This window comes from Fomitiporia mediterranea (genome assembly GCF_000271605.1).
Source record: "Fomitiporia mediterranea MF3/22 unplaced genomic scaffold FOMMEscaffold_9, whole genome shotgun sequence".
In the NCBI taxonomy this organism is placed as follows: domain Eukaryota; kingdom Fungi; phylum Basidiomycota; class Agaricomycetes; order Hymenochaetales; family Hymenochaetaceae; genus Fomitiporia; species Fomitiporia mediterranea.
This window is the reverse complement of record NW_006760394.1, coordinates 2381285-2405503: the sequence shown is the minus strand read 5'-3', so window position 1 is coordinate 2405503 and position 24219 is coordinate 2381285. Positions and strand designations below refer to the sequence as shown.

At 43.9% G+C, this 24219-nt stretch overlaps 10 protein-coding genes across 10 annotated transcripts; 8 read left to right on the top strand and 2 right to left on the bottom strand.

Moving 5' to 3' along the window:
* Positions 1-1801: 1801 nt before the first annotated feature.
* FOMMEDRAFT_112184 (signal peptidase) lies at positions 1802-2541 on the bottom strand. Its single transcript, XM_007269355.1, has 3 exons — positions 2301-2541; positions 2046-2235; positions 1802-1981 (listed from the first exon to the last, which is right to left on the bottom strand). The coding sequence occupies exons 1-3, from the start codon at positions 2515-2517 to the stop codon at positions 1852-1854; spliced, it is 537 nt and encodes a 178-aa protein (XP_007269417.1). The 5' UTR covers positions 2518-2541; the 3' UTR covers positions 1802-1851.
* A 176-nt stretch (positions 2542-2717) lies between these two features.
* On the top strand, positions 2718-5119 carry FOMMEDRAFT_112179 (alpha/beta-hydrolase; the record flags this gene model as incomplete). Its single annotated transcript, XM_007269354.1, has 4 exons — positions 2718-3087; positions 3297-4368; positions 4437-4791; positions 4849-5119. 4 exons carry the CDS (start codon positions 2718-2720, stop codon positions 5059-5061), a joined length of 2010 nt encoding a protein of 669 aa, XP_007269416.1. The 3' UTR covers positions 5062-5119.
* A 542-nt stretch (positions 5120-5661) lies between these two features.
* Positions 5662-8008, top strand: FOMMEDRAFT_30609 (alpha/beta-hydrolase; the record flags this gene model as incomplete). Its single annotated transcript, XM_007269353.1, has 4 exons — positions 5662-5985; positions 6215-7314; positions 7384-7726; positions 7796-8008. 4 exons carry the CDS (start codon positions 5662-5664, stop codon positions 8006-8008), a joined length of 1980 nt encoding a protein of 659 aa, XP_007269415.1.
* A 618-nt stretch (positions 8009-8626) lies between these two features.
* Positions 8627-9941, top strand: FOMMEDRAFT_170008 (peroxiredoxin). Its single transcript, XM_007269352.1, has 5 exons — positions 8627-8807; positions 8867-8890; positions 8977-9062; positions 9127-9404; positions 9469-9941. The coding sequence occupies exons 1-5, from the start codon at positions 8707-8709 to the stop codon at positions 9607-9609; spliced, it is 630 nt and encodes a 209-aa protein (XP_007269414.1). The 5' UTR covers positions 8627-8706; the 3' UTR covers positions 9610-9941.
* A 3359-nt stretch (positions 9942-13300) lies between these two features.
* Positions 13301-13785, top strand: FOMMEDRAFT_159404 (uncharacterized protein; the record flags this gene model as incomplete). Its single annotated transcript, XM_007269351.1, has 2 exons — positions 13301-13381; positions 13450-13785. The coding sequence occupies 2 exons, from the start codon at positions 13301-13303 to the stop codon at positions 13783-13785; spliced, it is 417 nt and encodes a 138-aa protein (XP_007269413.1).
* A 16-nt stretch (positions 13786-13801) lies between these two features.
* FOMMEDRAFT_30607 (uncharacterized protein) lies at positions 13802-15284 on the top strand (the record flags this gene model as incomplete). Its single annotated transcript, XM_007269350.1, has 5 exons — positions 13802-13912; positions 14151-14338; positions 14743-14854; positions 14969-15071; positions 15124-15284. 5 exons carry the CDS (start codon positions 13802-13804, stop codon positions 15282-15284), a joined length of 675 nt encoding a protein of 224 aa, XP_007269412.1.
* Positions 15285-19888: 4604 nt separating this feature from the next.
* Positions 19889-20658, top strand: FOMMEDRAFT_22388 (uncharacterized protein). Its single transcript, XM_007269349.1, has one exon. The coding sequence runs from the start codon at positions 20090-20092 to the stop codon at positions 20381-20383; it is 294 nt and encodes a 97-aa protein (XP_007269411.1). The 5' UTR covers positions 19889-20089; the 3' UTR covers positions 20384-20658.
* FOMMEDRAFT_159401 (uncharacterized protein) lies at positions 20654-21703 on the top strand (the record flags this gene model as incomplete). The annotated part of the gene is made up of 4 exons (XM_007269348.1): positions 20654-20819; positions 20893-21004; positions 21167-21548; positions 21605-21703. The coding sequence occupies 4 exons, from the start codon at positions 20654-20656 to the stop codon at positions 21701-21703; spliced, it is 759 nt and encodes a 252-aa protein (XP_007269410.1).
* Positions 21704-22601: 898 nt separating this feature from the next.
* On the bottom strand, positions 22602-22971 carry FOMMEDRAFT_159400 (uncharacterized protein; the record flags this gene model as incomplete). Its single annotated transcript, XM_007269347.1, has 2 exons — positions 22602-22688; positions 22750-22971. 2 exons carry the CDS (start codon positions 22969-22971, stop codon positions 22602-22604), a joined length of 309 nt encoding a protein of 102 aa, XP_007269409.1.
* Positions 22972-23707: 736 nt separating this feature from the next.
* FOMMEDRAFT_91499 (uncharacterized protein) lies at positions 23708-23857 on the top strand (the record flags this gene model as incomplete). The annotated part of the gene is made up of 1 exon (XM_007269346.1): positions 23708-23857. A coding segment is annotated over one exon (150 nt), but the record flags the coding sequence as incomplete, so codon positions are not given.
* Between the last annotated feature and the right edge of the window lie 362 nt (positions 23858-24219).

The following is a 24219-nucleotide window of genomic DNA, read 5'->3' as shown; positions in this document are numbered from 1 at the left end:
CAGTTCAACGAAAGTGGAAAGGCGAAACCTCCGAGATCAACCATGTATCTCACACACTCAACCGAATATCGCATACATTATTTACCCGAACGTTTTGTGATATGCAGTAAAGAGGCCTGATGGCAATTCAGAAGTCCACCGGAATTCATATTTCGACGAGAGGCGCAGAAGAGAGCATCATTATAGTTGCGATATTCTTGGACTTTGTAAAATCGTATGTCTTGGTATCAAGAATACAATCCAGCAGACCTTGTTCCTGGGCGCCTTGGCTTCGTTTTGTATAGGGACACCAAGGTCTCCTATTGGCCTCACAGGTTGAAAAAAATTAAGTCAAATGAACAAACCTTAATATACGGTGGAGTTAATTCTCATCCAAACAGTATATTATTGGCTTGAGCTTGTTTAAGATACTGTTAAGTGGATGTACAGTTCTAATAACAACAAATATCAGTCAGTACACAATCCCTACAGAGTACAGAAAGACTCATCTCGTCGCATTTTGAAACACGGTCTACATGGATACTGCACATTAGGCAACGATTTCCGATATGTCCAGTTCCTATACGGTCTTGAACGGACATCACAAGAAGTATCGAAATATGAAATAAAAAGAGCAAATAACACATAGCAAAGTGCACTGAATATGTGCTAACATTGGTCGAAATATTACACACCAGGGAATCAGGTCTGTCCAACCAACTAGGTTTACAAATTCATTGAACAGGCTCAGGACTTGTTCTTTACTGTATACCATACAGTATTATTGCAAACTAGGCTTGTTTGATAGGTAGAGAAACAGCTTTGAGCGGAACTTGCTCGATATTGCTACTCGCGCATTTTGCTGGGTTTGTGATTGTGGCATGTCAACGGATAGTAACGCGGTCCGATGGCAAAGCCTTATTCTACTTTAATTTAATGCTATTTTGGTGTGCACCGCGTCCGCGTAGAGAATATAAGCGTCGGGAAGGATGACAGACGCAGGAGAGCCAAAGTACCGAAAGCGCGAGAGTCGGCTTCTTAAAAGCAGAGAGTATAACGGCTCGGCCGTTCATTAGTTGATATTGTTAAACTTAAAGCCGATGTGTGGGAATATCCTGGTGAAGAGATAACCGTGCAGACGAACAAGCAAACAAAAGGTAGAATACGGCTTATTCTACTAATAAGGACGTGCCTGCTTAGTACGGAGGCGAGAGCAGGCTGTCCGCGTTTCATAACGATTGAACTGCAACACACATTGATCTAGACTTGGCAACTCAACATTCAACGAACACACCATGCAAGAGAAGAAAAATATACAAACTCGATGCATTGATCAAGTTCTAGATGCAAGGCGACCTTGAACGGATGTCACGGCTTTCAATCTCAACTACCCCCACAGGCACATTCTCTATCTATAGGAACTCAGGCTCAGGAATGTTTGTGGGGATAATAATAAGCTGCAGGGCCTTGATACGATGGATGTACCTAGATGCCAACCAACTCGGCATTTTTATTGGCTAGCAAGACCAGAGGCGAAATGCTGTGAGAGAAACGGACACAACAGAAATCCGTAAACGCGCAAATCGGCTTCTCAAATACGGATGAGAGCTCGGTTGCCTTGAAGACGGTTCGCATTGGTCCGATCGCCCATCATCTACCCACTCTGAGCGACGGCCACATCAACAGATTGCACATGTTGAACTAGTATCCTTCACCCGTGATCCTCAGCTACGCATTTGCACAGAAGTTTTTGAAATACAATTCAGCCAGTAAAATTTTGTTCCAGAGTCAACAGAAAAAGAAAAGAAAAGAAAAGAAAAAAGAAATCCCAGAGGAAGATCATAAACCTCTAATTACGGGTATATTGTACAATCATGTAACTCGTTTTTGCGCAGCGGGGAAAGCGATAGGTTCATTCGTCCGTGCTGCCTCTCCATACGTTAGCAACCCGATATACGGCATCACGTTATACTTCAGAGTATAGTTTGCTGGTGATACTTTCCTGTTAAACAAATATGATGCTTAGTTAAACCGACCTGGAAAAGAAGTACTGAAATAACACGTACTCGAACGTCCTCGCCATGTCACGTAACACATATTTCGACTTGCTCGAGACGTTGATTACGGCGTCTTCTTTACGACGCACGATTCGATCCCAGATAACCACTTCGTTCTGCGTTCCATCTGCACTCGTGAATTCAGCGCCAATATAGAGGAAGAGCTGCTTTGTATTCCAGTTGAAGAGAGGTGTCAAGTCTGTGCATCGATCAAAGTACTATTAAGCAAAACAAGCCAGCAGAACGTAGGCAAAGATAGCACACCTGCAGACACGTTAAATCTAACGAAACTGAACTCATGATTCCGTTGATGGAAATGGTTGTTCCTCCCAGGATGGACATTGATGCTCGAAATAGAGAGCGTGCCCTTCGGGTCAGCAGTGAAGAGTAGGGACGAGATGGAGATAGCACCGAAGAGGGCGAGCATACATGTCGACAGCAGAGCTGAGATGTTGCTGAATCGTTGGTAGATACTATGCATTTTGTCGCTCGTTGTCGCTGAAATTCCGAATGACACGCAGGGCGAGAAGCGAAACGTGTCGAGAAAGGATCACGTGCATCGCTCAGAAACTTGCTCACGTGTCGTTTCAATTGATTAACGGTGCATATAACTGAACTGATTCGCCTTTTCACCTCGAGTCGAATTCTCAAGCTCTTTGATAACCATAGGCGTCGAATATAATGGCCCCCAATGTTTCACCATTCGGGACATGGGAGTCACCAATCAGCGCAGCGTACGTTGCGAAAGCGGGGATCTCATACGACGATGTACTCGTTGACCCGATTGCTTCTCGTGTACATCCCAATGCCAACGGAATCTATCACATCGAGAAGCGGCCCTCAGAGGCTGGGCGTAACGTTATCGTAGAAACGGCAACGAAGAAAGATGTTCTTGGAAAAAGCTGGAATTCACGGTCTGGTGTGCAGGAGTATGGTGGTGCAAGCGCGATTGTGTACGGTGGGGTTGTGTATTTTTCGAACTTTGGAGATGGAAGGGTATACAAGGTCGACCGAAATGACGAGGGCAATGAACCTGTTCCGGTGACTCCAGGTGAGATCATAACTTCTTTTCTAATTTTTTTGGCTTCGTCAATCGCATTCTGTGATCTACGATGACATTGAGTGCCTTGCATTCTATGCGCATATAGTCTGCTGTTGATATTATTATCAAGTCGCAGTAACGTTTTATTTATACCCCCTTTTGACAGTTGACATGTTTATATTTGATCCGGTAATCCTATGCTAATACGATGTATACAGAAAGCAAGAACCATCGATTTGCCAACTTCGCCGCTCACCCAACTGTTCCACATTTGCTTGTTTCTATTCTTGAAGACCATACGAATCCCGCACCCGCAGACGTCAAGACTTCACTCGTAACAATTGACACACTGTCTAACACGGTTCATCCGTTAATCTCGGGTGCTGATTTCTATGCCGCACCAGCGTTCAATCCTGAAGGAACTCGACTTGCCTGGGTCCAGTGGGATCACCCAGACATGCCCTGGGATGGCTCCCAAGTACACGTCGCGGATGTTATCGCCGAAGGAGACGCCCTTGCTTTACAGAACGTGAAGAAAATCAAGGGAGAGTGGAAGGAAGAGAGTGCAGTCCAGCCAAGATGGGTCGGAAAAAGCAAACTGCTATTCTTCTCTGACAAGTCGGGATTCCAAAATCCATGGATCGTCAATGTTGCAGAGTCTTCGTCCGAACCCCGTCCTGTCCTTCCTACTCCTCTTAAGCAAGATTTCGCGGAGCCGGATTGGTCTCTCGGCGCTACATCCTCTGCAATTTTATCAGAGAACGCGGCAGCCTGCATCGCTCTTCGAGACGGACGTTCTATTTTATACGTCCTTGACCTCAGGAACGGGACTGTCCAGGAAATTCCTACTCCTTATACTGTCATGAAGAATATCAGACGCACGGGTCCTCATTCTGCGGTATTCCTTGCAAGTAAGACTGACACGCCCATGGAGATTGTTCATGTCGAGCAGGATGAGTCTGGAGAAACGAAGTTCAGTACACTCGTGGGCGGGGATTCCAGTGATGCTGATGCAGAGAAAGTTGATAAGACGTTTTTCTCTGCACCTCGTCCACTAACGTTTAAAGGACGTGAAGGGTTTCCGTTGTACGTTATCTTCTACCCACCAACGAACCCGAACTTCACTGGACCGAATGGTGAACGGCCACCATGTATCGTTTCTGCACACGGAGGACCGACTGGTATGACCAACCAGGCATTCAGTCTCAAGAAGCAGTACTTTACGAGTCGCGGATTTGCATGGGTCGATGTTAATTACGGCGGGTCGTCTGGATACGGACGAGAATACATGTAATATCTTGTTCCATCCATATGCTACTTGAAAATCGTTGAGCTTATTCCGGTTTGCGATTCACCAGTCAACGACTTGACGGTAATTGGGGCCTCATCGACGTAACCGACTGCGTCGATGCCGCCCGTGCACTCGCTTCTCCAGAATTCGGCGAAATTGATCCTGCACGGGTATTCATCACAGGTGGCTCTGCAGGCGGCTACACTGTCCTGCAATCCCTCTGCTCCGCTTCCACAGGTGTCTTCGCAGCAGGCACATCAAGCTACGGTATCTCGAACCTCTTCACACTCGCAGAGGATACGCATAAGTTCGAGTCGAAATATGGAGATAAGTTGCTCGGTGGACCTGCAGATAAGATCCCGCATGTTTTGAGAGCGAGGAGTCCAGTGTTTCACGCGCAGAAAATCAAGGTTCCGCTTCTTGTAAGCTTCAATACTTGTTTCCTTTCCACTACGTCATTTATCGATTATGCTCGGTAGATACTACAAGGATCGGAGGATAAAGTCGTCCCACCTTCTCAGGCGGAAGAGATGCTGAAGGTTATTCGTGAGCGTGGTGGTCGTGTCGAATACACGCTCTTTGAAGGAGAAGGACATGGCTGGCGAAAAGCGGAAACAATCATTGCCGCACTTGAGAGAGAGCTGGACTTTTATCTGGATGTTCTTGGATTAAAGACAAAGGAAAGTTCATAAGGCTAAGGACTAGAGGAAAGGAGTAATTTGTTTGTATTATACGTAAGAGAAATGGATCAAAATGTTATCTTCGTACAAGAGTAATAGAAGAAATTTGTCATTGTATAACTATAACTATTAATTGTTTACTACTAACTGCAAAATGAAAGAAGAGAATTGAAAGTGTGCAATACTTTTGACCGCCACTATATACTTGAGTAGAAGGCCCATTTCTCTAGCTGGGTACAGCAAAACAGAGACTACAAAGCAAAAAGGCATGGGACAATAGAAGATGATAGTGGCACAAGGTCAAGTAGTACAGAGGACGAGCACACGTGTCGACTGTGATAGGTAGTGTGTACTTATTTGGTTGCCTGTTATCACAAACCCCGAACGACGCCAAGATGGAACTCGCAGGCGGAACGTGCCACTGCCACTTCCGCATGTAAATCAGTATGCTGAAGTCGAGCATGTGCACATATCATGTCGCGTATCAATATTAGCTGCGCATGAGTTTGATTGACTGCGCGTTATTTGATTGACTACACACATATTTAATTGACTGCATATATATTGAGACTCCCGAGCTCTTTGTTGACCTTAGACGTTAAACAACCCAAGATGGCTCCTAATATTTTACCATTCGGCACATGGGATTCACCCATCAGTGCAGCGTATGTTGCAAAAGCTGGAATTTCATACGACGACGTGCTCGTCGACCCAATTCCATCTCGTGTGCATCCCGATGCAAACGGAATCTATCACATCGAGAGGCGTCCTTCTGAAGCTGGGCGTAACGTTATTGTAGAAACGACAACGAAGAAAGATATCTTTGGAAAAGGTTGGAATTCACGAACTGGTGTGCAGGAGTATGGTGGTGCGAGTGCCATTGTGTATGGTGGTGTTGTGTATTTTTCAAATTTTGGAGACGGGAGGGTGTACAAGGTAAATCGAAACGACAAGGGCAATGAACCTGTTCCAGTGACTCCAGGTGAGGGCATAGTTTCTTTCTAATGTATCATTTGTCCTCAATCTCATTCTGAGACTTGCAATATCAACAAGCGCCTCCCGCACGCTATATGCGCATATAGTCTGCTGTTGACGTCGTCATTCGTCTACGGTGGCATTATATTTACACCTGCTTTTCATGACTCATTCTTCCCATCTGATCTAGGCAAACTTTGCTAACAAAATGCACATAGAAAACAAGAATCATCGATTTGCTAACTTTGCCGTTCACCCGACTGCCCCACATCTGCTCGTCTCCATTCTCGAAGACCATACGAATTGCAAACTTTCAGACGTTAAGACATCACTCGTGACAATTGATACGTTGTCAAGCACGGTCCATCCACTAGTCTCAGGCGCAGACTTCTACGCTGCTCCCGCGTTCAATCCTGATGGGACTCATCTTGCTTGGGTCCAATGGGATCATCCGGATATGCCATGGGATGGATCGCAAATTCACGTTGCAGACGTAATTGCTGAGGGAGATACCCTTGCTTTGCAGAACGTGAAGAAAATCAAGGGAGAGTGGAAGAAAGAGAGTGCGGTCCAGCCCCGATGGGTTGGGTCAAGCAAGCTACTATTCTTCAGCGATGAGTCCGGGTTCCAGAATCCGTGGATTGTCGACGTTATGGAGTCTTCATCCGAGCCCCGCCCTATTCTTCCCACTCCTCTTGATCAGGATTTTGCGGAACCGGATTGGCAACTCGGCGCTGCTTCCTCTGCGGTTTTATCAGAGAACGAAGCAGCCTGCATTGCTCTTCGAGATGGACGCTTTATTTTGTACATCCTCGACCTTAAGAGTGGGACCGTCCGAGAGATTCCTACGCCTTACGCAGTCATGAGTAATATCAGACGCACAGGTCCTCACTCCGCAGTGCTTCTTGCGAATAGGACGGATACGCCTGTGGAGATTGTACACATCGAGTGGGATGAATCCAGAGAAACAAAGTTCAGCACACTTGCAGGTGGAGATGCGAGTGACCCCAAGGTGGGGAAGATTGACAAGACGTTCTTCTCTGCACCCCGTCCGCTGACGTTCAAAGGACGCAAAGGTTCTCCGCTGTATGTCATCTTCTACCCACCGACGAATCCGAGCTTCACTGGACAGAGCGGTGAACGTCCTCCTTGTATCATATCTGCACATGGAGGGCCAACTAGTATGGCTAACCAGGCATTCAATCTGAAGAAACAATACTTTACCAGCCGCGGATTTGCGTGGGTCGATGTTAATTATGGTGGATCTTCCGGATACGGACGGGAATACATGTAAGATATAGTTTGATCCATATCAACATGTGAAAAGCATCTTGTTTATTGTGATTTGTGGTTCATCAGCCAGCGCCTATACGGCAATTCGGGCGTTATCGACGTGGCCGATTGCGTTGATGCTGCACGCGCTCTCGCTTCACCTGAATTCGGCGAGATTGATTCTGCCCGTGTAGTTATAACTGGCAGCTCCGCAGGCGGGTACGAAGTTCTCCTATCTCTCTGTTCCACTCCCCCGGATGTTTTCGCGGTCGGCACCTCAAGCTATGGGATCTCGAATGTATTCACAATTGTGGAAGATTCGCATAAGTTCGAGTCGAGATATGGAGAAAAGTTGCTTGGTGGACCTGCAGATAAGATTCCACATATTTGGAGAGCGAGGAGTGCGGTGTTCCATGCACAGAAGATTAAGGTTCCGCTTCTCGTGAATTTCAAGTTTAGTTTCCCTTGCACGTCACCTTTTATCGATCGTACTTGGTAGATACTACAAGGATCGGAGGATAAAGTCGTCCCATCCTCTCAAGCAGAAGGAATGATGAAGGTCATTCGTGATCATGGTGGTCGCGTCGAATATACGCTCTTTGAAGGTGAAGGACACGGATGGCGGAAAGCTGAGACGATCATTGCTGCGCTTGAGCAAGAACTGGACTTTTATCTGGATGTTCTTGGGTTAAAGACAAAGGGCAGCGCATAAGGCTAAAGGGTTACAAAATAAAGTTATTTGTTTGTATTATACTTGTGGAAAATTGATTAAAATGTTACCTTGATTCAATAGCAACTGTTACGGAATGTTATGGTTTCAAAGCTCACAGGAGAACGTTTCAGTTGGGTTGACACAACGTATAAAGACTTCTGACCTTTGATTGGTGTATCCCAGAGAGGCTCACATGACTGGTCGGAGTCTCTGTTAGTCATTGGACCAAAATGAACGTTCCCACTCTAGTAGTAAAATTGAATTGACGCGCTTCGGGATCGGCAAGATGCCTTCTTACGATTGATTCCGTCCTCCGAAGTCATGCAAAAGGTGCATTGGCGTCTTCATCGTGATGGTTTCTTCGAAAGGAGGTCAAGTAATCCTCTTGACAGACGATCACATGCTGTCACGAGGAGCTGCTTACAAAGTCAAAATTCTGAGTCAGGGAAATTTGCGATAGTGACCCTGAATCGGCCGAAAAGACGGAAGGAAAGAAACTTTTGGAAGGCAAAGAAAAAATAGTGCCACCCGAACCCGAAAAGTTCCTGTTTCGTCAGTTTGAGTAGGCGTTACGATATATAACGCGACGCGTTACCAGCGGAGGGCGTCTTTTCAATTTCATCGTCCAACCACCGTCACCTTTGTCTTTGAGACTACTCTTGTCCTCTTTCTTACACATTTTTAACACACACGAAAAAATGGTTGCGCAAGTCCAGAAGCCTGCACCTGAGTTTGCTGGCCCGGCTGTCGTAGATGGCGTTATTACTGATATCGCATCAAAGGATTTTGTCGGGCAATGGTACGTGTCGATACGCGTTGCTTATCTGATAATTGCATGTTTTCTAACCTTTTTAAAAGGGTCGTGCTGCTGTTCTACCCAATGTGAGCTTTGTCCTTCCCTTATCGCGTCGGAGAAGTGGACTTGGGGAAAGTACGGAATGAAAACTGATACACGACTTATATCAAAGGGACTTCACGTTCGTTTGCCCAACCGAGATTCTTGCGTTCAACGATAACCTCCCTGCCTTCAAGGCTATTAACACGACTGTAATCGGTGTGTTTTTTTTCCAAGCAGTCCTCAATAGTCATTAACTTAGTTATCCCCACTCGATCTTTAGGTGTCTCTACCGACTCGCACTTCTCACACCTTGCATGGACACAACGTCCACGCTCAGAGGGTGGTCTTGGCCCAGACCTTAAGCTCCCACTCCTCGCCGACAAGTCGATGAAGATCTCACGCGACTATGGTGTTCTACTTGAAGATGAGGGCGTTGCTCTCCGCGGACTGTTCATTATCGACCCGAAGGGTACGCTCCGCCAGATCACTGTGAACGATCTTCCTGTCGGCCGTTCAGTTGAGGAGACCCTTCGCCTTGTTAAGGCATTCCAATTCACTGTGCGTTTCCAATCCATCCATTTCTTCAGACAGAATGGAACTAACTTGTGCTGATATTGTTCAGGATAAGCACGGTGAAGTGTGTCCTGCAAACTGGCAGGAGGGTGGTGCAACAATGAAAGCCGACCCGAAGGGCTCGCTCGAGTACTTCGCAAGTGCCAATGCAGACGCAAATGGATCCGTCAAGCGTAAGCGGCTTGATTAAACTATAGCCGTATTCCAGTTCACTGCTTTGCTGACTTTTGACCCCCTTTCCCATCTCCGCTTCTCGACTTATTGCTCTCGTGTCTGTTATTGATTGGCTGTCCCTAATCACTGTTGTCCCATCTTGTCCCGAATTGTCCCGGTTTCGGATCATCCTTATAAAAATTCACTTATATTGTGCTGTGATTTGAATTGTTTATTCATCTCGCAATTATCTTCTGCTTGGATCTTTACTCATTCTTTCCAAACTTCTTTTCAATCTACCTTCATCTTGCGTTTATGCTTGCTTCGGATTTCTTCTCGACCATTCGCATCATGACCCGTTGATAACAGAGTGAGCATATCCGATACGAGTGCTTCGTCCCGGCGTTGTCCAAGATAGAATTATTTTAGAGGCTTCTAGAAGGTAGATATTAGATAAAAAAAGTATATTTAGGTACTTTAGAAGTTTGGGTTGAAGGAATATTAGATCCCTGCTCACGTATCCTTCCTTTCTTTCAAATTTGACTATAATCTGCATTCACAATTGCAGAGTAGAGCTCTCGGCTTAAACAAACAGAACATTGCCCACACACCTACAAGGACCGGCCCAATTATGTAGACTCTGAAAGAGAAATAGTCATTATTACAAATAAATAAATAATCAGTGTTTTAGAAATTTATTTGCCAAGAACAAACAAGCAACTACTAAGTCTGCTGACTGGAGTCTAATCAAGCAAAAAGTAATAAGAAAAAAAGTAGCAAAGACAAGAAGAAAAAAGATGGGGTGGAATAATACTCAAGTAGTGTACATTACGTGTGTAAATAAACCATCAAGATTCCAAGAAATTATAGTCAGCAAGAAAGGACTCAGAAGGCCACCGAACAAATAGACAAATTTATTTAGTACATATGTACAAGGAATAAGTGATAAGACATAAATGTGTGTTCCACAGATCAAACAATTATAGTTTAAGGCAGAACGAGTGAAGATGGCAGTGGGAACGTGTCATCAAACACTGGATGTGTTTTCTTCGTTCGTGTCCAATACTGCTGGAGGACCTATAATAAATCAGCCTTATTCAGAATGGCAAACCACAAGTTAATATACCTTTGCCAAATTCGATGTTGCTTATAGTTGTCAACAGAAAACTGGTCCCTCCATTTACTCCTCTCTCCCCTGCCTCCTTCAGATTGATTAAAAGATGACTTCCGAGGACACAGAGGAGCGCCGGATTAGCAGATTGATTGAGAACCACTTCGGTTATTTGGTTTGTAGGGTGTATTTGATCCTTCACTATTGACACCACAGAACAGAATATTACACTATGGAAACTTGAGTCGGACATTGATAATTATGTATAAGTGCTGAACTCACAAGGCAAAGTATAGGACTTGGTCTTGAATGAGAACTCTAACGAGGTAAACCCCTTTGAAGCCAGGTGACGTCCGCCAGTATTCTGTTGCCTTGAAGAGGGCTAGACAAAGTAAAATTGTCTCATATGCCAAAGGAATGATCCTATAAACTGTTAGAGGAAAAGCATGCAGAATTTAGCTTTTATACACACCAGAAGACGTTAATAATTGTATTCAACTGCGGTGATTCATTGGTTGTACAAACATCAAAGTTTTGTGCAAGATGAAGGACAGTAGCTGAAGTGTACTGTTTCAGTTCGCTTGTCGGCTTTCCAAAATGAGTATTAACAACCGTACCATCTTGAGAGAAAGATAAATAAATAGTAAGAGCAATATTCACACTTGCTTCCACAACAAGGAGGACTTTAAGACAGACTGAAAGTCTCATATCTGCTAGGATTTGAATGAGCAATCTCCTTAAAGACAAAAATGCTTACTTTTCCCATAAAGGGCTAAGACACGGATCTGAAGAACGTCTAAAAAATTGTTGTTTGTTCAAACAAACTCCTTGAGAGACAGGTAGCGTTTACTTACAATCGACAAGGGCAATTATGATCGGGACTGTTGCATGACGTTACATTGTTAGTCATAATAATAACATTAGGTGGCTCACTGGTCAAATTAATAATCCAAAATACAGCCTGGCCTAAGGTTAAGTCAGTAATAAGAATTAATAGTCAGGAGTTGCGATGTACAGCTATAAATTATACATGTTCACAATAGAGGTTAGTATACGGTCTCGATACTGTTAGTTATTCCTGACCTCAAACGACTTTGCCTGAAGCGATCGCCTGTTGTATAACAACATTGTCAGTTGCTTCATGTAAGTCCCTACATAATGTAATATCTACTCACCAATCACACTCCAAATCGCGAAAAGGATTCCGGTGTAGCAATTCTGAACCTCAGATATTAGAGCAAGCTAAGATATCATTCATCTTGGTAGCTCTCACTGTCAAGTAAAGTAAACTAATAGTGCTGCGTGGCTTGGACTTTGAACCTGTTAGTAGGCCATAAACCTGTATGTGAATGAATGTTGCACTTACCCAGAAGTATTTTATCTGCGGAGATATAATCAATTGGTAATTGTAAGTTACTAGAATAATTATCATACTTGTTTGTACATTGTTAAAACTTGAATAATACACTCCGTTAGTGAGGATTTGGCACAAGAAATCGCGGTACAAACAAGTGTTGTAAATTAGGATGGTCAACATTGCCAAGTCGAAGTACTTTGAAGTGATGGTTACGGAAAAGAACAGCTGTACCACGCTCGGGTCGATCGGCGTGTCATCTGAACGGATAAGTAACGAATGAATATGTACGTAGCCCAGACTCGGCCCCAGAGACTGATTTGCCATTAGAGGGTGAGAATGCAGGGCAGGATGCTGCCATGGATAGCAGTGCTTTTATAAGGATTTTGACATGAAACGTGATGTGAATCGCGTGATGCTCCGAGCATCTTTGATGCACAACGCGAAGTCTTTGCTAGAAGTCTTGGCCTTAGTATGCAATATCTATGTGGAGAAATGAGACTCCACCTCTGCCAGGTAGAAATCAACGTTCCCGATCGATGACCTCTCGCAGCAAAGATTGCATGGGGATAATCGTATTCAATTGTCAGTGCAGATCCGGTTGCCAACGCAGGTTGATTGCTCGCCCGAATCATCGTCTGGATTGGCTCATTAAATCTTTGACCATTATATCTTCTTTACCAGGCTTCAATTATGCCTTCATCCACTATCCTTACACACATAAGGTAATAACATGAAAGTGAGGTGCATATGGACTCACAATGGTGTGTCAAATACAATGCTGCCAATTTGATTTGCCACAATATAAGAAGTCCTATGAATCAGGCTTAGTGTGTCAGGCTTGCTTATTGTGACTCTTTTCACAAGGATATCACTTCTGCATCCGTTCATCTGGTCGGCCATATTACAATTAGTGCCTGGAAGTAGCTTTCATCAAAGCAAATGTTATAGCAAAGCTTGTACACTTACTTACAGTAATCAGTGATTCAGAATATGCACAGGCAGAAATGATCAAGGACGAGATACTAATATAACAATGTAAGTATTTATAAGAGCAGAAAACTGCCATTTGTTCTAAAAGTAACATGTTAAAGTTGTGATAAGAACAGGCGAAGGAGAGGCAAGATGCCTCTGATAATTGATTCCATAGTATTAATTTCTAGTGCAAGTTGTGCAATTTTCAAATTCAGTACTTGTTGCATGAGCAAACAGCTCGTAATCACTATGATGGCTTTAAGTTTAGGAGGCTTGAGCCTAAGCAGGATGCCTAAAGAACGTGTCCGGGATTGTTTGTTCGCCCCTGGAGGAGGACGCTTCTCGTCGCTGAAATTCATTCCACATCACGTGATATTGAAATCTGAAGCACGGTAGGTACTACGTACGTACATGTATTTACCATCGCTACTGCATAGAACATTCTGCAGCCTGCAGCACATTGTGCGGATGTGTTCACGACCGTATCGCGTATCACTGCGTACGAAGCCGAATACATTCTCAAGCGTAAGCCGAACGGAGTCGTGCCGAATGGGCTCAACACTGAAGTTTCAAGTGAGACACGAATCCCAGAACCTCCGTGTGCGTCGAAGGCAAAGATCAACAACAACAACTTCATCCGTGGTCACTTCTATGGACACTATGACTTCAATGGAGTAACACGCTGTACATGTTTACGGCTGGACGGTGTCGATATACTCGTTGAATCGCTAGCGTATCTGAACTATCAACTACAAAAAAGCGGGCATACTTAGGTAACCATGGTCCATAATGGCTGTTGCATTCATTATCATGCCTGCCACGACCCAATCATATACAGTGGAGGCTTTCAAAGGCCAGGCTGCCATTAAACAACTTCGGGATACCGTCTCCGACATCCAGGTTCGTATAGGTGAATGTATATTCGAGCATGTGGCGCGCTACTCGGGATGAGTCGTTCCAGATCTTCGAGAGCTTGAATTGAGATTCTAATTCTCTCTTAGTCAATCTAGTTCGGAGTTCCCGTCAATGAGCAATCTTCTGTCATAACAAGACAAGGTGCAGTCAAAACGGCAGTTCGCTGTCTCCTGTTACAACTCATAACATGGCGGACGACGCGCACGACCAGATCCTCAATTAGATTCGTCACGTCTGGCTATTCAATGCACACTGTGATGACCGCGTCAACATTATTTCCACCCGGATTTCCTCACCTCGAACAACCAAATTCATGGCCTGGATTACGAGGAGTTCATCAGGGGCTGCCATTTTAGCCTCTTCCCGAGCAACTACGAGCCGTGGAGACACGGTCCGGTGGAATGTACGGTTGTGCGTACTTATATCGATCTTATCTTTTATTGTGTCCGCCGCTTCTCACCTAGATGCAAATTCTGATCCCTCCTCTTTCTTTTCGCTTTTGTAGATGGGAGTACTGTATATCATGACAAACCTCTCCTGATTTGGCTCGTTCATGCAAGGTCCTATCGAGGAACCTGCAGATGAAGGGCGCTACATCGTCGATCGTCGGATGAAGTCTATCGAACTATCGAAGAGTCCGTCAACCAACTAACGGAATACCGTATTCTGCAACAATACGAGGAGACAGCGGATTAATTAGCGAAATCGCGTTGAGAGGCTTTCGCTGTTGTTCGGTTGGAAGAATTTTGGGATTGAGTATTCGAAAGCGAGGCACTTAGCGCTGAGACATGCGTATCGATTCTTTTGGTATTTAGTGAGGAGGAGGAGGAGGAGGAGGATTTTGCTGCTGGGGTGGAGATGCCGCCGTTTTCGACACCTGGAAGTCTGAGGTTACGTGCCGGGATGGCGACGCCTGGAGATACGGGAGTACTTTGACGGAAGAGGTAAGTGTCTTTGTTGTCGTAGCTTTTCGGGATGGATGGTTGATGGTTGATTGGCTTGGGATGTCGATACTAACGCACATTTGTGATTGCTTTGTAGATGCAGGGCTTGAGTACGAGCAATTATCGTGGAACGATGTCGCTAGGGAAGGAGGAAGAAGAGGAAGGCTATCCTTGCTTTGAACGCCAATTCTCTTCTAATCGTTATCAATTGTCACCTCATCCTTCTAACTCAATCGCTTTGTGGCCCTTTAGTAACGAAAGTTCGTTCGCGCGCAAACTCGATCCGATCTGGTGCAAGCACACCTGGTGGCGGTGCGTACAACAGCCTGAGCGAGAGAGACTTGCAGGAGACAGACGTGGCGTTGAGTCATGTAAACGAGAGTCAAGAAGTGAAGGCGAATGGCGCCTACTGAGCCTAAGGACAAGTCGTTGATGGGTGGGAGTTCTTGTCGTGCCGAATATGATTTGAATAACATCTGATCCTAAAGTGTTTACCAATGTTGTTTCTTTTTGTCTTTCAACGATCTTTCTTTGGCCTCTGTTACCACTCTTGCAATTTTGTCTTATCCCCTCTTACCCTGCTGTACTACCATCTGTTTTCACCTTTGAACCTTCCTTCCGACCACGATTCACTGTTCTTCTTTCTCTTTTCCTTTCAATCACCTTTCATTGTCCACTTTCAACACTCTCACTCTATGTGTTACTCTGTTGCTACTGTTATCACTGTTGTCATTTGTCTCCATCAATTTGTCAATTTGTCTTCGTCAAGCAATTTTCTATACACTTACATGTTCTTCAGCATCTCTGTTGCTTCCTCCTTATCCTTGCTTCCTTGCTCACTTCCATCAAATCTCAATATACAGTAGTGTTTTCAGTCATGGAGCGAAAAATCAAATGGGTTGACAGTTTTCAGACTTCATGTTTATATGGGTTTGGCCTTGGTTGGTTGTATTGTAGTCAAAGTTAGCATTTCTGCCCTACTTGCTTGTTAACTTGCCTGTCTACATAGGTGTATGCTTTTTGAACCTCAAGTCTAGATTTACACTGAACAATCACTTTTGACTTGGTTTAGTTGCTAGTGCAAGCAAGCAGTTACTGCCATCAACCTATCAATGCCAGAGTAGGTATGGAAGCTAGTCAAACTGATCACTTTGACCAGATGAGTAGAGACTTCTCTTTGCAAGCTTCATAAACCAAAAGATTCTGTTTAATTTTCTGGACTCTAGTTTTATAAATAAATAACTAATTATTGATTTTCTTTTTCTGTAAGAATGGATAGATCTACATTGGTTCCAAAGGGTCCAATAAGCAACAAGCTACCAAATAAAGGTCTAGCAAAAGCAAAAATAAATCAGTAGTAAGGGAGTTCCAAGCAATGTCCAGACAACAGTTGGAATCAGAGAGGCTATCAAAACAACAAACTAATGAATAAGAGAATAAAAGCCTGATAAAAGCAATAATGAATAAGTGAGTGAAAGAACCATAATGTTTCATATTGTGTCCAGCACTAGTGTGAGCAAACTGTCCGGATACAGAAAAAAAATAAGTACAAGCAACTACAAGTGTACATATGCTCCATGTATTTGAGTCGGACCAATACTGTTATAGCTCAAAAAGAACGAGCCGGATTCCAATTACGATTCGAAGCAGAGTACAAAGATGCATTGTCAAACACTGAATGTGCCTTCTTCATGTGTGTGTGCTGCTGCCGGGGGACCTGCACCAAATCAGCCAGGAGTCAAAAAGACACAAGTAGATATACCCTTGCCGAACTCAATGTTGCTAATGGTCGTCAGACAGAAGCTGGTTCCTCTATTTACTCCTCTCTCTGCTGCTTCCCTCAGATTGATTAGGAGATGGCTTCCGAGGACACAGAGGAGCACTGGACTGCTAATAAGGTTGAGAAGCATTCCGATTAAATCGTTCGTGGGACCTATTTGATCCTTCACTATCTTCAGCACAGAACAAAATATTACACTATGGAACTTGAGGCGGATAATAACAATTATGCACAAGTGCTTCACTTACAAGGCAAAGTATAAGACTTGGTCTTGAATGAGGACTCTGACAAGATAGAACCCTTTGAAGCCGGACGACATCCGCCAGTACTCTGCCGCCTTGAAGAGGGCTAGACAAAGTAAAATTGATCCATATGTCAAAGGAATAATCCTGCAGGTCGTTAAGAAGAGTACAAAATATAAATATAATACACACCAGAAGATGTTGATAATTGTGTTCGATTTAGGCGTTGCGTGAATCACACAGACGTCAAGATTCTGCGCAAGATGAAGGACAGTAGCTGAAATGTGTTGTTTCAGTTTACTTGCCAGCTTTCTAACTAGCTATCAACAACATACCATCTTCAGAAAAAGTCCTATATATAGTAAGACCAATATTCGCACTTGCTTCCACAACAAGGAGGAGTTTGAGACAGACCGAAAGTCTCCGATCTGCTAGAATTCGAATGAGCACTCTCTTTAAAGGCTACAATGCTTACTTTGTTCATAAAGTGCTAAGACACGAATCTGAAGGATATCTACAAAAAAGTTGTCTATGTAAACAAACACCTTAGAGGTAGGTAGTATTTACTTACAATCTACAATGACAATTATAATCAAGGCTGTTGCATGCTGTTACATTAAAGCCATGATAAATAGCTTTAGGCGGCTCACTACACAAATTAATAATCCAGCCTGCAGCCTGGCCTATAGTTTACATCAATAATAAGTATTAATAGTCAGGATTTGCAACATACAGCTACAAGTGATGTGATGTCCGTTAGGTTAGTATACAATCTTGCTATTGTCATTTGTATCTCACCTCAAACGATTTTGTTTGACACAATCGTCTGTTATGGAACAACATGTTGGTTGGCAATGGTTGCTTCTTGTGAATTTGAAGACCAAGTAAATATCTACTTACTAACGATGTGCCATATCATGGAAAGGAATCCGACGTAGTAGTTCTGAACCTCAGAGATTAGAGCGAGCTTGATCATTATACACCTGTCGGCTCTCACTGTGAAGTAAAGCAGACTGATAGCACTGCGTGGCTTTGACTTTACGACTATCATTTAGCTATGAGCCTCTATATGAATGGGTGTTGAGCTCACCCAGAAGTATCTTATCTTTAAAGATGGAGTCAGTAGGTACTTTTGAGATACTAAAATGATTAGCATACTTGTTTGTGCATTGTTAATACTTGAACAATACATTCTGTTAGTGATGTTTTGAAATAAGAAATCGCAGTACAAACAAATGTTGTAGACTAAGATGGTTGACATTGTCATGTCGAAGTACTTCGCAATGATGACCTCAGAAACGAACAGCCGTACCACCCTCGGGTTGATTTGCCCATCATCTGAACGGGTAGATATGGACTGGATATGTACAGAGCCCAGAGACTGATTTGCCATTGAAGGGAGAGAATGCAGGACAAGATACAACCATGGACTAGTAGTATTTTTATAAGGATTTTTGACGTGAAGGTTGATGAGAATCGCGTGATGCTTTTAACATCTTTGATGCAGGATGCAAAGTCTTCATAAGCTTGGTCTGATCCGGAAATGCAACTTCACTATGGAGAAATATGGCTGCATCGTTGTTAGCCAGAATCTAACATTTCCGATCAATAATCTGTTGCTGCAGAGGTCGTACAGGAGTTATCATGTTCAACAATGTGTTTCCTATGATAGCATCTTGAAAGTAGCACTTGTCGAGGAGCCACTTAACTGCTTCGCTTAGTCTGCAGGAATGATTAACCATAAGGTTGAGTGCAAGGGATGAATCTCTGGCATGTTGGGCTCTACTGTAGTAGCATGTACATCTGCTTCACATTTGGCTAGTTTATTGCGGATCTCGTCCAGAGCTGCTGATATGGCACAGTTGGTGTCTGCCTTCGGATTATCGCTGTGTAGCACAGCAGACAATGTCCTTGCTAGTCTGTTCCTTCCTGCAGTCCTGCAAGGAACAGGCACTGCATGCATTTCAGGGCGTCAATGCACAGTCGGTGACCAACATCAACAGTATTAGCTGCCGACAGTTTCGCCACAACTGCAACTTTGATGTTAATACAAGCGGGTGGACGGTCGCTATGAACGCAGACTAGATTGCTATCTAATGTGTATGCTCATCTGAATCATCAGCGTGAATTCCTAAGAACGGGTGATTTGGCAATAGGGGAACACTCAGCATTGCTGCAGTGATACTAAGCAAGTGATGTTGATGTGAGTACAGTGATGATCAAAAATATCAGGCACGATGACGACTAGGGTGAGATCATTGCCATCTTTTCGATATTATGCCTGTTTGCTTGTAAGGAAATCGAGTCGAACGACGAACTGAATAACAGTAGATAAGGGAACACAGACAGCTGTAAACTCGTCGATTGAATAGTAATTAGCACCCATGAGGCTGTTGATCTATTTGGGGCATTCATTACTAGGAGGAAAAAGAGATTTCTACAAAAGCCAGACGTACCCAAGGTCAGAACAATCCGGTAGCTGTGCTAATGATTGTGAGCCCACAAACAGTCTTACAATATTGCTTTGGCAAGCGGAACTTTCTATGATGAATGAGATGACCGTTCTCGAGTCAATAATGGCTCTGTCAGCCATAGATGCTACAGCACAATAGCAGGGTTCCACTAGCAGCCCAGGAGTAATATGTACAAAGGTCATGATGAGGACAAGCTGAGAAGAGACGATGCACCTCCTCTATCATCCTGCCTCCAGCGTATTCCAGTGCAGCTTGTAAATTCGGCGCTTGTTGTAAGACCAAAACCTTGTTATCACTATCTTATTCTTGACAGGTGCTATGTGTTGATGAGATTAGGAAGCTTTGACCTAACCAGGATACCTGAAGGATGTTTGGATGGTTCGTCCTCAGGAGGGAGCGCGACTCGGCACAGAAAATGCTCTGAAATTAATTCATTCACATCACGTGATTCCGAAATCTGACTTGTGCATTTGAGAAAAGCAGCTCAAGGGCACATGCTGCGCACTTTGTCTTCTCGTTCGCAGCTTTCATCTCAGAGGCATCTATCACCATCGATTCGTGTACATGCATTCTTGAAGCTTGGAGCGGCCTCAGCACCGAATCAAAGGAAGAACATGTACAGTAACAGAAGAAGAAACGTCAATCATCACCGTAGCTTCGATGTACAGCAGGATGTGAATATCAATTGAATAACAGTCGCTCTGGATCTTGGCAAAGATATCATGGAAGGAATGAGTGGCACCATCATAATTATACTGAGGAGTATGGATGATATTTGCCTCCGAGGACGAGCTACAAGGAACACTAGTACTAGTGCATCGAGAGACACGTTCTACCGCAACACGTCGAATAATACGGATGAAGACCCACATAAAAATACGAGATTTCTTGGCGAAGGACGACTGAAAGTCAGCATGATTCTTTCCAAGATCCGCGTCCTAATCATGCTCCGCGTCCACCTCGAAAAGAGGTTCCACCTATTTCTACCCATCTTAATGGATCTTTCATGTCTCTAGCTTCTCGTTTCTCGCCTCCGCCACCTTCACATATCCCATCTTTACCGTCTGAGGAGTATCCAGTATTGCAGCTGAACCGTCTACGCCGACTTCTACTCCTCTTCGAAAAACGATTATCCTCGATTTGAATGGAACTTTTACTTTTACGATTGCGATCCATTGGCTCAGTGTATCCGCATCCCTGCATGCCATCATTTCATCATTTCCTTCTACACCCGGAAACGAGAAAATAGTTGGATGTAATGACGTGGTCAAGTGCACAGGGGCATAATGACGAACGGATTATTCGACAGTGTTTCTTCGATAGGGCGTCAAGACGCGGAACGCAGACTAAATGAAGAAGAGAAGCAGGATGGTGAGATCCAGGATGAGTGGGAAGGAAAGTTTATCGCTGTTTGTGCTCGTGATACATTAGAGCTGTCGCATAGCGAATATTGTAGGCATTCATGTCCTTTCCCTTTATTTCACGCAATGTTTGAGAATAAAAATTTTCGGTTTATTTGATATAGCTCGTAAAGTCCAAACGACAAAGTACCTCGAAAGGCCATGGACCGAGCTCCCAGGAGAACATAGCATGCGTAAAACGCTTCTGCTCGACGACTCGCCTGAAAAGGCACGATTGTAGCCATATAATCATGTTTGTGTCGGAGAGTATACCCCAGCGTGACGTGAACACTCGCTAAATGGTAAGCGGAGGATACTCAAAAGGGAGCTGGAGTCTCAGCTTAACAGAGCAGATCACAGACGGGAACAAAAGGCATCAGATTTTGTCGACGCCGATAGGAACGAGGCAGAGGAGATTCAGAAGAAGACTAAACAAATAAAGAAGAAACAACAACATCTTGCAAGGATAACCACTGCCGTACATGAAAACTCTTCAGAACCTGCGGTTAGAGAAGCGAGCCTACAAGAGGATGTGAACGAAGAATTTGACTCCACACTCTTGGCAGCTATGGGAATCCTCCACATGTTAAGCATGAGAGTAATGTGGCAGGATGGATACGTGCAGGTGAGCACCGTGAGCTGTGGGCTGGGAGGCGCCCCCGCAACTGGAACCCGAAGTCGCTACGGTGCGGAGGCTTGTGAACGGATGCCTTCTCTGACTGATGTGAAGGTAGAAGATGATGAGCGGCGACCGGAAGAAGCCACAGCGGCTGAGGTGCCTGTTGGTAGCAGGAAATGATGCAGACAGCCAGCGTGAACTCGGATCCCCACGCACAGGCTGAAGGTCATTCCGAAGCGATTATTGAAATATCAGATTCTGGGATGTGGCTCGAGGACAAAGAGACTTACAGCACCGAGTTATCTCTGAGGACATGAGGCATTAAAGGAGTTAGTGAATGAGAAGCGCGATAGGATCTCTAATGAGTAATTTGCTTTGTACAATAGGTCAGGATACTTTGTTTCGTGCTCTCGATTATTTGTGGCCATGCGCCATGGACATTTGTGCTCTGTTGCACAAGCAATCTGATGGACGGACTGCTAGCCCATGATACTTCTAATGATGAACAGTGCAAATGTCTCAGTTGACTGGGGATTGTGTATTCAATAAGTGGCGTCAGGAAAAAGTCTGTTTTCTTATATAGCTTTATAGATCTTATATAATAAAATACACATTACTTATCAGTTTTATTGTAATTATAAGTATTTAACTCTATTATAAAGTAAAAGCAAGTCTTATATACTCTTATAAAAGCTCTATAAGTATTATTCATTAATATAATATGGTAAATGTATTATAATAGTCTTATATAAAGGGTATATACATTTTATTAGTTATATATAGAGAATAAAAGCACTGTAATAGTATTATACTTGAAGAAAAAGGTTTGTATCTAATATACAATATAATAAAGAGGTTTTTCTATACTTATAATTTGTATAAAAGTTCTATTAATGTTTATAATATCTAGAAACTCTGTTTGAGAGGTTATAAACTTAATAAATATATAGTACTAGAATGTAATGTGCACATTACAATAGTATAATAAATATTAAGCAAGTCGCTTAGATTATGTAATCATCGAATATCACATGGGACTTAGTACTTAAATCTTGGTGTGGCACTCGTCCTCGTCATTCTCTATGCCTCCGACCACTATCGAGTAACCTTCTGCCCCATCACTATGTTGTCGCTTCTGGTCTCTCTAGTCCAGTCCTCTGCTTGCAAGTGTCCTACCAGCTCGCACTCTGCCTGCAACAACCTAGACAATAAACATCACTGTACGCGTCTCTCCAATCTGCTGTTGCAATGCCTGCGCTGAGCCTCAGATCCTGCAACGACACCCCAGCTGACTACACCGTCCTTCAACATAAAGTGTAAGCAGCCAGTCTGTTTCATAATAACCTGCACAGTAGTTGCTCACCCCTCTCCTCTCAACATTTTTGTCTTCCTTCCGCTCCTCCACACCCTGTGTTGCCTCTCCTTCGTTGTCCTCCTTTTCTTCTCGTTTGCCTTCCTTTTGCATTCGCATTCGCGCATCCGCATTGTTGATCAACTTCTTCAATAATTCTATGCATTTGCGTACTTCTTCCCGCTCTGCAGCGCAGGCAACAATTGACAAGCAAAAGCTCACAACAATGTCCATGTACAACCTCTCCTATAGTGCCACCTTCTCTCTTACACTGTATGTGCTCTCCTCCCCCACCCATTCCGTGTTTGACGTAACCCTAGACAGGTCTATTTAGTGTGCATTTACATTCCTCAGTGCTGTGGATAGTGCCATATCGAGCGCGGGCAGTGGCCCACCACTCACCTCGGCCTAACTAAGTCTGTCCGCGTTTTTCATTTCGCATTCTCCCCTCGAGCTGGAACGTCCCAGAGATACACCCTTACAGTCATCCACAACGACCACTCGGTTCACTGCACCTCCGATTGCGAAACGTAGTTAGAGCATGCAACGCGCACGTACAGACACGGCTTCGCCTGCAGCCCAAATCAGCTCGTTCAACGTTCCAGATCACGACCCCGGTGTACCGCTCACACTCCCTACACGCCATCGCGATACATCCATCTCCTCGCTCTAGTTAGCCACTCACGCCAATGCCAACACTCACACTCACACCCTTAGCCAGACAGTCTCACAACTTCTCTCACAAGCGCAACCTCAACCCGCACAACACGTACAACCTTACAACCGACAGGCACACGCAATTCAACTTGCAGGGACCGAGCGACGACCAAGTCTTGGTGACGAAGACCACATCAAACGACGCAAGAACGCATTCATCGTCTTCCGTCGTGAATGCTGTTTGAAAAAGAACGAGGCGGAGGCCGCACTACCTGCAGAAGGCGACCTGGTAGCACGACATCAGCGTCAAGCTGACCTCTCCAAAACGATCTCACAACAATGGCGTTCGCTGTTTGTAGAGGAACGTAAGTACTGGGACGAACTCGCGAAGCAGGGGAAGAAAGAGCACGAGGAGATGAATACCCACGGTACGTCTATCAGTTGTTGTGATTTGATAAGGTAGTGATACTTTTGCTCCTATCATAATGTATTAATATTATGTATCGTTGTTAGTAAAGAATAAAATATTTAAATAAAATATATATTGTATAATAAGCCATTCAGATAAGATATAAGCTGTAAATTAACTTATATAAGGATTATAAGATAGCATAAGAAATATTATGCCATATCAAAAGAGGGGTGCAATATATACCATTATAGACTTTCCTAAGAACTATAATTCTTATATCCCTATTGTAAAGACATGTAATGTTTATTAATTCTCATAATATAAATCTATCTTATTACAACCTTATAGTATCTTTTATATATCTTATCCAATGAGGGGTGCAATAATGTCATTATGGATAATATTGTTTTTTT

What these genes read in the sequence shown, in the direction of transcription:
- FOMMEDRAFT_112184 (XM_007269355.1), bottom strand. Translation starts at nt 2,517, where the DNA reads ATGCATAGTATCTACCAACGATTCAGCAACATCTCAGCTCTGCTGTCG. An exon ending in TAGATTTAACGTGTCTGCAG is followed by an intron (nt 2,236 to 2,300) that starts GTGTGCTATCTT and finishes ATCGATGCACAG; the next exon opens with ACTTGACACCTCTCTTCAAC. An exon ending in GACATGGCGAGGACGTTCGA is followed by an intron (nt 1,982 to 2,045) that starts GTACGTGTTATT and finishes TTTGTTTAACAG; the next exon opens with GAAAGTATCACCAGCAAACT.
- FOMMEDRAFT_170008 (XM_007269352.1), top strand. Translation starts at nt 8,707, where the DNA reads ATGGTTGCGCAAGTCCAGAAGCCTGCACCTGAGTTTGCTGGCCCGGCT. An exon ending in TATTAACACGACTGTAATCG is followed by an intron (nt 9,063 to 9,126) that starts GTGTGTTTTTTT and finishes CTCGATCTTTAG; the next exon opens with GTGTCTCTACCGACTCGCAC. An exon ending in TTAAGGCATTCCAATTCACT is followed by an intron (nt 9,405 to 9,468) that starts GTGCGTTTCCAA and finishes GATATTGTTCAG; the next exon opens with GATAAGCACGGTGAAGTGTG.
- FOMMEDRAFT_22388 (XM_007269349.1), top strand. Translation starts at nt 20,090, where the DNA reads ATGGAAGGAATGAGTGGCACCATCATAATTATACTGAGGAGTATGGAT.